At 43.0% G+C, this 14,971-nt stretch overlaps 1 protein-coding gene across 3 annotated transcripts in view; it reads left to right on the forward strand.

Annotated features, from left to right (window-relative positions):
• Nucleotides 1-1,640, forward strand: part of EVA1A (eva-1 homolog A, regulator of programmed cell death) — a 199,102-nt gene extending 197,462 nt beyond the window's left edge. For all 3 annotated transcript variants that reach the window (XM_032183515.1, XM_032183516.1, XM_032183517.1), the window contains one exon: nt 732-1,640. In XM_032183515.1, the coding sequence (XP_032039406.1) occupies nt 732-1,102 (371 nt within the window). In that variant the 3' untranslated portion in view covers nt 1,103-1,640. The remainder of the gene's footprint in view (nt 1-731) is intronic.
• Nucleotides 1,641-14,971: the final 13,331 nt, after the last annotated feature.

A 14,971-nucleotide genomic window follows, 5' to 3' on the forward strand; every position in this document is an offset into this window, starting at 1 on the left:
TTTATCATAATTACACTTCTAAGTAGTCCCACGAACCAAAAAAAAACCTGCAGTAAGTAAACAAGATAACCTAGTTTAAAAGGCACTGTGGGTCCTTTGGAGTCTTGTTATATCACCTCTGAAATGCGGCCATGCAGGATTCATCCTGTTAGTGCACTAACTCCAGCTCTACTTCTGCAGCACAGGTATACTTTTTGGTGGTCTGGGCAGAAAGCCAGCACACTTGCCTTAGATAAGCAAATGAAACCTATGAATAAGTAATACACATTTTTCCTTGCTGTAAGGCTTGCCATTTCTGCTGGGCCACAGCACAGGGAGTGTATAAAGCTTTATAATAATCTTTATTCCTTGTGTGAAGATAATGGATGTGACAGAGAGTTGCACTCAGCTGCTGCTGGGTGTGCAGCTCCCTGGTCTCAGCCCCACTCCCACAGCCACTGGAATTAGCATTTAATTCTGTGGGCTGCTCCTACCCCTTCCAGATAACTCCAAGATGCAACTGCAGCTAACCCACATTCTGCATGTGGGTAAATGCCTTGGCAAAAATCCACCATTTAAATTCCCCTCCCTAGCTTCCCTGGGGAGAGGTGGCAAAGGACATTTGGAAGCAAAAGACCCATCAGAAACTTTGCCCCTCCAGAGAGTATTACTGGTATTTGCACAGAGGAGCAAACTGTGCGTTCTGTTCTTTTAAGGGTTGTTCTCAAGCGTTGTTTCCTTTCCCCTTCCAGAAAACCCTGAGCGAGCTGCTCTGTATTTTGTCTCCGGAGTGTGCATTGGACTCGTCTTGACACTGCTGGCCTTGGTGCTCAGGGTGTCCTGCCGAACGGACTGCAAACGCTCCTCCGCCAAAAAACCTCCACGGGAGCGGGAGAGCGACAGTGACAGCAGCGACAGCGACGACGATTCGGACACCACTTCTGACCTGTCTGCCCGCAGGCATCGCAGGTTCGAGAGGACTTTGAACATGAACGTCTTCACGTCGGCGGAGGAGCTGGAGCGAGCTCAGAGGCTGGAGGAACGGGAGCGCATCATCCGGGAGATCTGGATGAACGGCCAGCCGGACATCCCAGGGACCAGGAGCCTCAACCGCTACTACTAGGTGGTGGGGAGCCCAACCATCCCGCACTGCTCCTCCACACCTGGTAGAGGGGAGAGGGAGGGGAGCAGTTTCACCTGGATGTCTCCTCTTTTCCTTCCAGGAGTACTACCTGGGGCAGTGTGGATGGACAGCAATAAAGCTTTCCCCCTCTCCTTTTCCCTGACATATTGCTATCACCCCTCTTCATGGACAATTTCTAGTTACATCAGAGGTGGTTGCCAACTTTGTTTCTTAGTAGCCGTCAGGAAGCCGGCGATTAGAGTCCTCCCATGTGGGACATGGAGCTTGGCACGCTGCAGTACAAGCGCTCCCCTCTTGGCTGGGGAGAGGAGTCATCTAGGTTTTGGTTTTCATTTAGAATTTTGGGGTTTCTCTTTCCTGAGGACTTTGGGAGAATTGTGAACGAAACTACAAGTCTGGAAAGATGATTTGGGAAGGGAGGGGGAGGTAAATCCCGACCGATTGTCTTGTGACTTCAGAAGCCATGAGATTAACCTAATTAAAACCCAACGGCAAATGACTTGTTAAGAACTGGGGGATGGGGGGGAGGGGGGGATTCTTCCATCGTGAAATCATCTCGGTGCTTGGATGTTTGCCATAGTGTATTCAGTTATTTATGGCTGTCTTTTCATCTTCCTTTTCAATGGGAGCATTTTTATTTTTTTTTTTTACTGACACCTCAGGGATAAAATCCTATTTTTTTTTGAGTCTGTTCTCCCTGCTGGCCCCTGTCAAACACAACCCAAACCACCTCCGACAGTGAAATTATGGTAATATAAGAGATGTGTCAGTGATTGGTGAGATGTTAACAACCTCAAAGAGGTTGAAAAGGGTTTTCTTTTTGTTTGTTTTGTTTTAAATATATATATATATATATATTTGAAGATGCTGCACAGGAATGTGCCTTATTCTTTTTTTTTTGTTGTTGTTAAACTACAGTTTTCCTATGGATAGCAATGCACAATGTTTTATATATTTTATTAAAAAAATAAAAAAGGAAAAGGTCTATGTTTACCAGAGGAAAATGGAGACAGAAGAAGACACGTATAACAGCAGAATGGGTAATAAATGCTAAATAAACTCTGGTTTGCTTCAATGCATTTGAATTTGCATCCTCACTTTTGGCACTTTGGTTGCTCGAGGGAACTGCTTTGGAAGAGGAGCACACCTCTGCAGGCAATCAAGGCTGACGTCCTCTGCATGCAGGAACCTGGAGGCACTTTTTCCTTTGGCCTCAGCCCAAAGTCTGCTTCTGCAGGGCACACAAGCAGGAGCAGCTGAGCAGTGCATTGGTTCCCAATGGCCATCCCAAAGCCTACCTGCACCAGGTGAAAGAGTACCAGTGGTTTCACGGTGCTTTGAGCTTGTTCTCCAGTCCCAAATCATACCTGGGCCAACAAATACTCAATGGACCAAAAAAATAAATTGAAAAAAAAAGTGAAATGTATTGTAGTACAAGATTGGTTTAGGGTTTGATCCTCAGTCGCTTAGGCATGCTTGTGTCTTAAGAGTTTGCCAAATACTGGCAATGCAAGTTACAACCAAAGGCTCTGGATGCCCAGAGCTTTTCCCTAGCATCAGGGAGAGATGGGGATGGGTGGACCTGCCCACAAGATAACCGGGGACATTAGAACAGGGCTGAAAGGGTTCATATGTTATGCCAAACAGCTGTGTGGTGGGACAGCCCTGCAGACCAAGGGCCTTCTTAGAATCGTAGGATATCCTGAGTTGGAAGAAACCCATGGGGATCATCGAGTCCAGCTGCATTTGAAGTGCTCACAAGTGTTTTCTCCTGTCTCTTGGCTCTTGGAAGGTGAGAACAAAGTTGAATAACTGCAACAGGTCTTGCTGGTAACATCAGCAATGAGTTTGGCCAGCAAGAAGTGGCTTAACCACAGAGTGGTTCCTGTTTCTGGCCCCGTGCAGGTTCAAATGGAAAGATTCGTTATCGACCTGGGATGTAATTTTACAGCTGATATTCAGAAATAAAGCAGAAAGGAAAGTCCTAAACCCTGGCTGAGACACCAGGTGCTGTGCTTTAGCTGGTATGTATAATTTGCTGTGTATGCTGTACTGAGAGAAGCAAAATGACAGCATAAGGTCAGGGGATCAGTTTTGTTGGCCATTTGTTTTCTTCCACAATAAGATACAGTCCCTCAACATTGGTGATTAGGGGATAGCAAATTTTTAGATTTAGAGTGCTGTTTCCTGAGAAGTAGATTGCAAAATTGATTAAAATAAATGCTATAAGTGAATGGATTTACATATACGGTTTTCCCAACTGAATTCTTTTGACCAGAGGAAAAAGCAAATGTAGTAAGTCTGAGTGTACTTTATATGCAACTAAGGGATTCCAGTGTAAATCACAATGAAGTCCATGTTACAGACTGATGAACAATCCTCCCTGAGCATTGCTAGTGCTGCTGTAAATCTTCCAGCTGAAGCTTGCAAGGCAAAGCAGCAGGTTGTGCACACTGCTGCTCAGAGCTGAGCAGACAAGCCCAGGTCAGCCTTGCCCAAAGTATCAGGAGGTAACAGAAGTAGACTTTCCATCTTCCCAGCATGTGCAGTGCTTCCTTGTACCTTTTAGCTCTTCTTGTCTCAGGGCCATGCATTTCTAATAAAGCTTTGACTCAAGAAAAAGAAAAGTACAATCCTTTGAGCTACCCTAAGTAAAAGACTTCAAGTCATTCTATAACTATTTCTGGATTTGACCCAAAACTGTTGCATAGTTTAGAGGAAAAGAAAAAACAAAAATAAACAAACAAACAAACAAAAAACACAAAAACACAAGATTCATGGGGAAGGAGCTGGTGGTTTGCCTTTACCTCTATAAACCAACAGAGGAAAAACACGTGCTTGGAGTACAAAAAAGCTGGATTCCCTGCAGAATGGGGTCAAATCCATATTCCTCACCCCAAAAAAGAGTATGAAAAGAATATCCTCGTATCCTCTCAAGCTTCTGTGTTGCACTTACCATGCCATGTAGAACATTTGAATGCTTCTGGAGCCAGAGAGCAGAAAACAAACACTTTTTTACTAGGCTAACGTGAATTGCTCTTGCAGGAGGCTATGCACAGCTCTGGCTGCACTTTCATGGTTATTTAATTTTCTACATCAAAGTGAGATACTGTTATAACAATAACATTATCCAAATTCCTCAAGACAGATAAAGCAGTCAAAACCAACATTTCCTGTTTCATGAATGCATTTCCTATCAGTGACCTTTTGGATAACAAGGCGCTGAGGTCGTTGTGTGCATGAATCTAGTCTTTATGCCTCAGTTTGCCTTTATAATTTTAAAACAGAGAATAACAGAAACATCCTGGACTCCGATTTACTTGAACAGTTGGCAAAGAAGGGAGCTGTGTGGTACAGTATTTAAAGGAGAGGGACAGATAGATAGGATTGCAGTTACTGTGTGCTCTCTGGTGGGGATGCAGGTGACCCTCAGGAGGTGAAATGTCTGCCCTATGTACCTGGACACGTTCAAGCTTCTACAAATTGCAGGACACTTGCATTGGGAACCAGAGAGTCATTAAATTACATATCAATATCTTGTACCATGTTAGCTTTGTAAATGAAAACGATGGGTTGGAAAATGGAGGGTGGTACTCCTGGGAGAAACTAAATGCATGGAAATGGGTGATGTTTTCAAGAGCCAACCACACACTTGTTATCCTTCTTTCTGTTGGGAACGGTGGGCCAGTTTCAGAAGTCACAGCCATGTATGGAGAGGCTGCATAGAGGTGAGTTTCTCCCGTTAAATACCCGCTGTGCTCTCCCGACTCCCTCTGCATTGCCCTTGATTTCTCAGGGCCATTTTCACCTCCTGCTATCATCTGCTCCATCAGCACTGACCTCTTTCGCCGACCTGTGTTCAATGTACCTTGAAAACCTTGGTAATATGGTGTTTGCTGCCTTTCCCATGTCCACCCTGGTGCTCATATCCTCCACGAATTCCAGCCAGTTAATGAGGCATGCCTTTCCCTTCCAGAAACCACAATGCCACTACTTAACCCCTTGCCTGCCATCATTCCCAGCACCCCGGGGGCTGCACAAATAAAGCAAATTCGCTTAGCTGTTGTGCTGCCAGGATGCAAAGCATATGCTCATGGCGCTGTGGGGAATCTGAATTTCATCTCGTGCTGCATGGACTCTCTCGAGTTTCTGGAGGCATCACAAGCAATTAATCATCTTAGACTGGCCCAGAGATCCTTCTGCTCGCAATCATTACTGAGGTCTCAATCACAGTAGGTTTTAATAACATGATCTGAGATTCTAGTGTCCTTAGATAGCCGAAAAAAAAAAAAAAAAGATATTTCTGAAAGCACTCTTCGCCTTCCCTTGTCCACTCATTAAAATTAGTACAGCTTGCATCTTCACATAATTTCCTTGCCTTTATCTTTGTCTGTTAGTCTATTTCTGTGGTTGTCTTAAGAACAGCCACAGCTCAGTATAACTCACCAAAAAGTCAGTAATGGTTTTGATTCATTACACAACAGCTCACCTTTATGGTGCAACAAATATGCCTAGTCTGAAGGTGCTCACTTACTCTGGTGGTTTAGTAGAATTTAAGTAAATCATTTGCTTTGGGGATTTCAAATTACCCATCATTGAATGGACCTGTTCCAGCGGTGGTCATGTAATTGTCACCATTTGGAGTCTCGGGTTACCGGTGCTCCACCCTTGCGAGTTACGTGTGGGATAAACCATGGCCAACTGAACGCTGTTCAGAAGTGTGTGTGTGATGGGTGCTCTGAGAAGTGCACTGTGGTGTTTGCCTACCAGTTCCTTTTGTGGGACTCTCCAGAAGAAGACTGAAGGGCAGAAAGGAGAGCAGACTTGGCTCTGTCCTTCTCAAGACTAGAAGTGTGTGTGCAACCGACCCATGGTTCCCCTTGAGAAGTGTCTGCTTGCTGAGGGGAGGTGCATGACACATTCTTCAGTCAAATGCCTGGAAATGTGGCCAACACCTCTCCAGAGGCAGGTTTGACGGGTGGCATCACTGATTATTCCCTCTCCATCTGGAAGTCAGGAAGGTACCCAGATGGAGAGGGAACTGGACCACTGTGCTTCATGCTGAACCTCTGAGCAGATCCTTCCATGGTTTGGGGATGGGGACCCAAGCATTTTTTGTTTTTCCCTTTATACAATGACAGCATATAATTAGAATGCTTTGCAAAAATTGTCATTTGGAGATTTTATTTTTTTTTCCCAAGAAATTAATTTAAAAGGTGAGTTCTCCAAAGAAAATGTTACCTTTTCTTATCAGCCTTATAACCTTCCTAGAAGAGATCCTAATGAATGGAGGAGGTGTTTCTTTGTGCTAATGCCCAACCTTGTTATTTTTTTTGAAGCATTTTTATTTGAGATGTCCCAATCCCTCCTCTCTACTTTGCTGAATGACTTCTTACAGCCCTCCTCGTGGTTCCTCTGTTGACTGCCCAGCTATGGCTAGGATTATAAATGGTGGCAGACCACATTCCCATGGCTGATCTTTTCTCCTCTCTTTCCTAGCTGGTGGGGCCAGTGCCAGACACTCTTTCCCCATCTACTCCTGAGAAAAGGTCACATTTTTTGTGACAGTGGAATAGATCTTGGCTTTCACTAGTTCATCAGTCCTCAGGATGAGGGGTAATGGTTTTAAACTAAAAGAGGATAGATTTTGATTAGCTGTTAGGAGGAAATTCTTCAGTCTGAGGGTGGTGAGGCACTGGAACAGGTTGCTCAGAGAAGCTGTGGATGTCCCATCCCTGGAAGTGTTCAAGACCAGGTTGGATGGGGCTTTGAGTAACCTGGTCTGGTGGGAGGTGTCCCTGCCTATGGCAGGGGGGTTGGAACAAGATAATCTTTAAGGTCCCTGCCAACCCAAACCATCCTGTGATTCTTTGATTTTCCTGTTGAACAAAAAATACATGTAGATGTGGAGTGAAAGAAGAAATCAAAACCTGGCTTTGGATTTTTTTTTTTGTTTTGTTCTTTTTTCCTGCTGAAGGACATCTGGGCAAAGCTGAGTGACTGCAAAACAAAGCAAATCCTCAGTCTGTGGCTGAGCTTGAACAGGAAAAACTCAGTTTTGAGGGGGAAGTACTTCTGCCAAGGGTTTGCATCCTTTGCCAAATGCAAACATTGCCACTCCTGAGGACTACAAGAATTTCTCCTGTGTAATAAGCTTTTGTTTTTGGAACATGCACTTTCTGAGAACAAATAGTGACAGCAGATGGGAACAAAGTCAAGTTTGTTTGTTTAAGCTAAGAGAAAATAGCTTTCCCTTTCCATTATGACTTTATGAAGAAATACAAGCTATAAAGATGTGATGGAAACTGGCATTAAAAAAAGAAAAAAGAAAAAAAGTAAACAAACCTGAAATGGCATAGCTAACTGAAAAGGCAGCTTTCTTTACAGTTTCTAGTGGGGCACTGACTTAGCTTGTTTATTTTCTGGTTGTGTTTGGACTCTGATGTTATTCTGTGTTTTGAGTAAAATATAAGCTCCCTGCGGCACTTTTCTGTGCAAGCGATGCCATGCTGGAAAAACATCCTCTGGCTTTTAAAAAGGCAGCAATTTGTGCATTCCAATTCTTGCAAAGGTCTTTAACCCCTCCTTTAATGTGGGATAGTCCTTGCCTCATTCTTGGGGTAAGGGTACGTTTGTTTAAGTGAAGGAATCATTTAGAAGGGACAGAAGTTTTTCTCCTTCCTCCAGCTCCTGCGTTTTTTGGAGCCTCCAGACCACCCACTAACAGCAGAGCTCCGAGTCGTCCAAAGCTTTTTCTAAACCATGCTTTATAGGAATTGCTTTCTTTTCTGGAAATCGCACTGTTATTTCCAAAGTAACAGGCCTAGCAAAAGCTGTGAGTGTTGGTGTTTCAGCCCATAGCTGTCCTAGGTGTCTGAGCTCCCAGGGCGATTACAGTATCAGTAAAGCATCTGTATATTTCTGGCATCTTTTGAAAGGACAATTTCAGGGAACAAGTTCAAGAGGGCTCAAGCAAATCAGCGTGAGTCAGAATCGATGACTTTGCTTCTGCACACAGTGTGGGATTTTTCTCCTGGAACTGGAAGTGATCTGGCAATGACCAAGTTTGCTTCTGAGAACTGATAAAAAACAGCCAAAAAAGCAATTGTTAGTGATACTGCCTGAAGACTAAGGAGCTTGTGTGTTTTTTGTGCTTACAGAACAGTACTAATAGAGGCGGAATTTCCTGTGAAGAGAGGTTGAAGGCTGCCTGCCAAGACACTGGAAGGTGCCACCTGTAATCCTGGTGTACTTCTGAGACTTTTCCCTTTCTGTTTTGTCTGTTACAGAAGTACTTCAGCAGGCTTCCCTATCCAGATCTACACTGGGGGTTGCAGTACCAGTGATGCAGGTTCCCATAGCCGATTGTCTTGTAGACCAGAGGAGGGTGAACAACAGTGGCAGGACAAACAGGGTTGAGGCTGGTGAAGCTGAGGCTCTTCCCTTCTTCTTGGGGGCTGAGGTCCACCAGGGAACGAGATGCTTCTCCTTGGTGACCATCCTGCCCCAGATACAGCTGTCTACAGCCCTTATGTCCCTCCCTGCCCCAAATATGGATGGCGGCTAGGAGAGCAAATCTTCCTCTCCTTCAGAGATTGGCCTCTTTCTTCCTATCCTGCCTTCTGCCTCATGGCAGGATCATGATTCCCTGCATGGGGGGACCCTCTCAGGGAGGATGAGTGCTGACTGCAGCAAGTAGACATGGGAGAGCTGGGGGGATATAGCTTGGGATATCATCTGGGGTTCCTAGTGTAGTGCTGTGGCAAGGAAAGGGGAGGAGAGAAGAAGATGTAAAGAACAGGGGGTCTGTGAAACACAGATCCTTGACTCCAAGCACTCTGCTCTCCAGATCCCTCTCCCCAACACCAAGGTCTTCCTAAAGCCCTCCTGGCAGCTGGTTTGCCTGGAGGACCTGGGCCAGGACACACTCTTCAATAGGCTATATAGTCCTTCTGGATGAGAGCTTGAGCCTTCTGAGATGTAGTTTTATTTGCAGAACATGACCTGATTCCAGCAGTGAAAACTGGTGAGGGATAACTCTTCTCTATCTTCCGCAAAAGAAATATCTAATTTCTTCTCGTAAACAGCATAGTGTGGCCGGTGCTGTACAGTCAGCTCAGTTCACTAGTGGGTTGTGATTTACAACAGGCATATTTATACATTGGTTTTAAAATATACTCAGTTTTCCAGGATGAAGAAGTGACATTTGAATGTGAAATAATTATATTTACTTCTTTATTGTAAAGTACCTTTCAAAAGCAAAAGCAGCAGTGAAAGCATTTGAAGTTTATGTCTCAAACACCCACACAGACTTCTTGCAGGGAAAGGATGAAGGAGTAAATAATTTCTGTCTGTGTCATTTTGATTTGGGCTATTTCTATTTCATGTCAAGCTATTAAGGTGCAAGGACAAAATATATTTTTTGATTGGTAATCTGAAAAGTTTCAGCTAAAAATTGCCCAACAGGGAGGAGTTGAGAAACCCCATTGCAACTAAACCTTTTCCACAATTAAAAAAATATAGTATATGTTTTGGTGAAAACTTCTCAGCTACTTCTACTAACAAGAGCCAATGAAGCTGAAGCTAAGTCAGACTAGACATAAAGCAGACTTTTTTAATAATGACAATAATTTGGGTTTGGAAAAAATTAGCAAGTGGTGGATTCTACGTGACTGTAGAAAATTGCAATCAGGACAGTGGGGTTCTGAATGACATACTGCATTCCGAATCAGAGAAGAATTCAGGGAAAGCCTAAACACATGTGATACTGAAATAATATTAGATAGTCAAAACAGCTCCTGCCAACTCTTTAACCCATGGCACTGAGAACTTATCCTACAGACTCTGCTTTCAGATAAATTCAGGGCAGAGCTATGGCCTTCAGAATGGCAATAGAGCAACACAGAAATTGCACAGAACTACTCAACACCACCTTCTAGGCAGTGATCCTGCCTATAGGGGAAAACTTTGTCCCTGGGCAAATTGGGCCTTGAGCTGGCCCAATTAAGGGAAACTGGCTTTTTATAGAAGTAGTCACTGGAGATTTTCCTTTTACTGAAGTGGTTGAGGAGCCAAGCTCTGGGTCTTAGCATCATGTTGGCTTGCTCACTGGGGACCCCTGATATGCCTTGGGTCTCATCAGTCTTGCGGGTGCTTGCCAGGGTTTGCAGCCAGCATTTGCGTAGCAAAATGACATTTCATATTTGAAGCATGTCTTAGGGCTGAGAGAGGAGGGAGGGAGAGAAACTGGTGTGTGTGAGGCACTTCCTCTGCCATCAGTCATATTTGCTAAGGCCTCTTGAGACTTTCTTCTCCCGTGAAGACTAATGGTGTGGGAGAGGCAGGTTGTTAGCAAGCACATATCCCCTCTCCACCAGCCTTTTGCAAAACCCCTCCAGGCTGTTGGGATCCGTCACACATAAACTAAGCAAAAGCCAGCATGAAGAATGACAGGCACCGTTAGGTCCTTCTGGGAACAATATCATTATTAATAACCCATTAATAACGTGGTTCAGTTTCATGAGTGGAGTGGGTTATGATGAAGTACTTTTATGCAGATACTGTTCCCTCGGGCCTACTTTCCAGGCCTTGTGTGCCAACGCCCTGTGATGTGAAACAACTCCTCCACCCTCTCTGTGGGCTCATGGAATCTGGGGTGCTTTGCAGACAGCACATTCAACGTGTTTGTGAGGATAAAAGGGTGCTGTTTGATTAACATGCCCATCTCAGAGCTGGGTGAAAAAGCAAAGCCCAAGATGTCTCTCAGTGGTGAGAAACCGGAGTTTGGACATGGTAGTATTGTGGCTAGGGCTTGACCATCATCTGGGGAAGCTGACCGTTTCTGGCTTTCTACCTAATTCAGAAGACAAGACATGCTTAAAAATATACACAATAAGAGTGTGAGATCTGCACTGCTTCTTGGATGTTGGACATGCAGCTTCTGAGATAGATAATATTCCCTGATGTTAAGCCCCTCTGAGATTTATAGATGAGGTCTTTTCTCCCAGTTTTACTTGGGTGAAAAAGCGTTGTCTACAGCTCAGGAAGGAAGAAATCCATAATGATTTCAAGAAGATATAAACTGAGTCCCCTTGTGATGAGTGTAAGCTATTTCCTGAATGTATTGGTGATGTGGAAAAATGACATTTTTTGATTTCTGTGCAGAGATCTGAACCTGTTGCTGATCCTATGGGACAAACAGAAGCACAGGTGCAGTCATATAAAATAAAACTACTTAGGGCAAAACTAAAATGCTAATAGGGCTTCCATTTGTATGTATGAAATATTAATGAACTCAAGGTCTGGGGAAGAGACTTACATTGATTAGCTCAGTTCAGGGTACTAAACATTCCTTTAGAGTAATTCCTCTCAAAACCAAGTATCTCTTCTGAGAGAGAAACCTTTGAAATGTGATTTGTAATTGCAAACTGCTGAAGACAGGGTTGCCTTGGTTGGGAATTTTTTCAACCTTCAGCCTCAGTTCTGTATGCCTTGTGGTTCTAACATCATATTTTATCTTTGGGTTTATTCATAGTATGGCTGTAGCAGTAAAATATTTCCTTGCTGACCTATCAGTGTATTCATTTTGTTTCAAAGAGCACATTATCCTTTGTTGCCTTATGACTGCAAGAGGCAAAATAACTTAATGGTGGTATGTGCTTTAAGCAATCATTGGGCCTGTGGCAAATGCTTTATAAACATGACACAGTGCAGAGTGCAGTTAAGCACTGTGCCTTGAACTAATGAGCATCTGCATTTTTTAAGACTGCAAATTATCTTCTGATTTATTCCAGGAAGATCTCCCTGAGAATTAAAAAAGTTTGTGTTGCCTTTCATCTCCAAAGCCCTCATCTTGATCACCTCTACAGAAGTTACTGTCTTTTTGCATATGAATCTTTCTTACATTTATTTTTACCAGCCTTTGTTAGAGCTCATAGCCTGACAGTCGTTCTTCCTTTTCTGAAAGAGAGCTAAGGTGATTATTAAATTTAAGGTTCTGGGGGTCAGAAGGGCACAGCCCAGCTCTTGCTATAGATGCTCGAGTCTTTCATTCACAAAAGTGAGAAATATTTTCAAGATCACTCCTGGTTTCTATCCCAGAGAGTACTTTGTTGCCCTATGCAGAAAGGAAAACTTCAGCCAGAAAACTGGGAGCAGATGAAGGTGTACATGTATGTACTCACAAACACACACACACATGAACACAGGCCTCCTGTATCCTGATTCTTAGATACTCCTTTGGAAAATGGCCCATGTAAGTTCAACAGCAATAATATCTTAATTTTACTTTATGGGCAAACACCTCAAAGAATCTGTGAGATTTTATTATTTTATTTTATTTTATTTTATTTTATTTTATTTTATTTTATTTTATTTTATTTTAATTATTATTATTATTATTTTTTTAATTTGTATTTCAATTTAAACTGTATTTAAGAATTTTGTAGTGCTGAAAATGTGCAAAGTTTGACAAGAAACTGTTTAGCTTCAGAACTAAGAACAACAGTTATTTTGGGTAGGGTAATTCTGGTGGTGCTGGACTGTGTGTGTCAGCATCCTGCCGGGCAACAGTGAGCACCAACTCTCCTCTCATACCAACTGAGCAGTATTTGGCCACAGAAAGCTGCAGCTTTTGGGAACGTGACCCCATGTCACAGAAAAGAAAAGTTTATCCAAATCAGGGCCTGATTGCTCATCTCTGTGAGCTGCTTACATTTAACATCAATGTATCCCCAATGACTTTTTTTTTGTCATTGATTATTGAATTGTCATTGTTGTTTGCTCATGAATTTAAGGCTTAACCCTCCTGATGTGCATGCTGGTGTATGCAAACACTTCTTCATTCAAGCAAAGCAGATGTGTATGCAGTAGATCTTCCTTTTGAATACCGAATAATTAGTAGAACAGATGGCAAAGGGGCTGACTTTCACTTCATGCTGCTTTTTTACATCACATTATTAATGGTTGATGTTTCATGTGTTTTGTGAATGTACACACGAGAGGTGAAAAAGGTTCCTGCAATGTATTTCTTAATGAAAAAATGAACTATAGGTATGTTATGAGACGCAACTTCACTGGCTTCACTAGACTTCTGCTGTTTGATGTTGTTTTAGAGAGAAGGAAGCCCACAAATACATCAGTGAAATTAGCCAAAACTTCCTTGCTATTAATGAATCTGCAGGACTGAAAAGTGTAGTATTTTGGTTTTCTGAAGAAAAACCCATGTCTGTGTCTGAAGCAGATCTGGTCTTCTCATGGATACCTCATGTCCAGAATAACAATATGGGTCTACTAGACCTACCTATGGCTTTTCAAACAGAAAGCAGACAGCTGGGACTTGACGAGCGCCCCACCAATGTGTGGGTAGTGCTCTCTGACTATGCCAGCCTTTGGGAGCAGCTGCTGTAGCACAGCTGTAGCTCAATCCTCATCAGATAATTTTATTGGTAGCAAGAGAGAGAATCAGTGCTAAACAGGAGAATATTTAGCAGAGTATTCCAGAGTTGGTATTCAGTGCTTAAAATAACAGTTATGCTCTATATTTTCCTTTGCAGTGTCCCGTTAAAGATGCAAGATGAGTACAGATGATATCCAAGACTCAGTAGTTGTGATTCTGGGATCAATTCATTTGGGAAATGATTGCTGGGTTGTGGAAGTGGCTGAAATACATCCTCCTAGTCTCACTCTGGAGGAGCAATCTGATCTCCAGATGTCATCACTATGTTCCTGCAGCTCTGTACCACATCTGGGCTCTGTCTGCCCTCGACTGCTGTCAGCTCAGTATCACTGGCTTCTTACAATGAAGCTTGAAGCTGGGCAGGCTGCATTCCAGTAATGGGCTGCTGAAAAATTAATCCACTCTGACAAATTAACAGAAAGAAGCTTTGGATCCTTCCCAGATCTACACTGGAAACACCATTTGAGCTAAGAAATGTCAGCTCTCTGGTGTTAGTCATAACCAGAAAAACATGGCATGGCCATCAGTACGTAGGCTGGCTTCCTGAGAGTTTTCTCATAAACCCTGTTCCAGCTTATCCAAAGGCAAAGCCATGTATACAACTTAGTTCTCATTTCCTTGTGTGGAGCAAGCAATTTATAATGTTCATCCTGAGCTTTGTGGGGAAAAAAAAATTAGAGGCAGAAGTGTAAAAACAGAACTAAGGAATGATGAACACTATTTAGGAGATCAGTGCTTTTGTTTAGGCTGAAAGAAGTGAAGTGTTCTGAATAATAACCTTGAAAATGAGTTGGTGCAGGGAAATTAATTTAAAGGGTCTACTCTGACTTTATACATAGCCAGAGTATTTCACAATCAAGCTTCTGCTTGGAGCAATGTGTTGGAAAGTTATCATTGTTTTTTCTGCTGTGCTGTTGTGATGGGTCTGGAAGATGTGTCCAAGAAGTGTTTTAGGTATTACAACGCCTAAACCTCAGCTATCATATAATGTAGGCAATCTCACTGTCCTGAGTAGAACTCCAGGTCTCTAATACAATACTGCAGCACTCCCTCTTCATCTCCGACTTGCTACCTTAGAACAAATGCAAGGTGCTACCAAACACAACCTGATGTCACGAGACCACTGCGTGAGATGGCCCTAGAGTTGTGGATAATGGATATATCACTCCCAAAAGAGCAGAATGAGGCTTTGAAAACAAAACTCCCATCTTGTAGACAGGTATGCTTGACAAAATTATCTAGTGCTGTGGGTTGGATTGTATAGAAGGCCCAATATGGTAGGTATGCTCAGAAAATATATTGACTTGGGTCACATTGATAAAATAAGGAAATGCATTGTTAAAGATGTTGTTGGGTTTTAGGCAAGAGCTGATACTTCAGGCATCTTGTCA

Source organism: Aythya fuligula, chromosome 3 (assembly GCF_009819795.1).
Source record: "Aythya fuligula isolate bAytFul2 chromosome 3, bAytFul2.pri, whole genome shotgun sequence".
In the NCBI taxonomy this organism is placed as follows: domain Eukaryota; kingdom Metazoa; phylum Chordata; class Aves; order Anseriformes; family Anatidae; genus Aythya; species Aythya fuligula.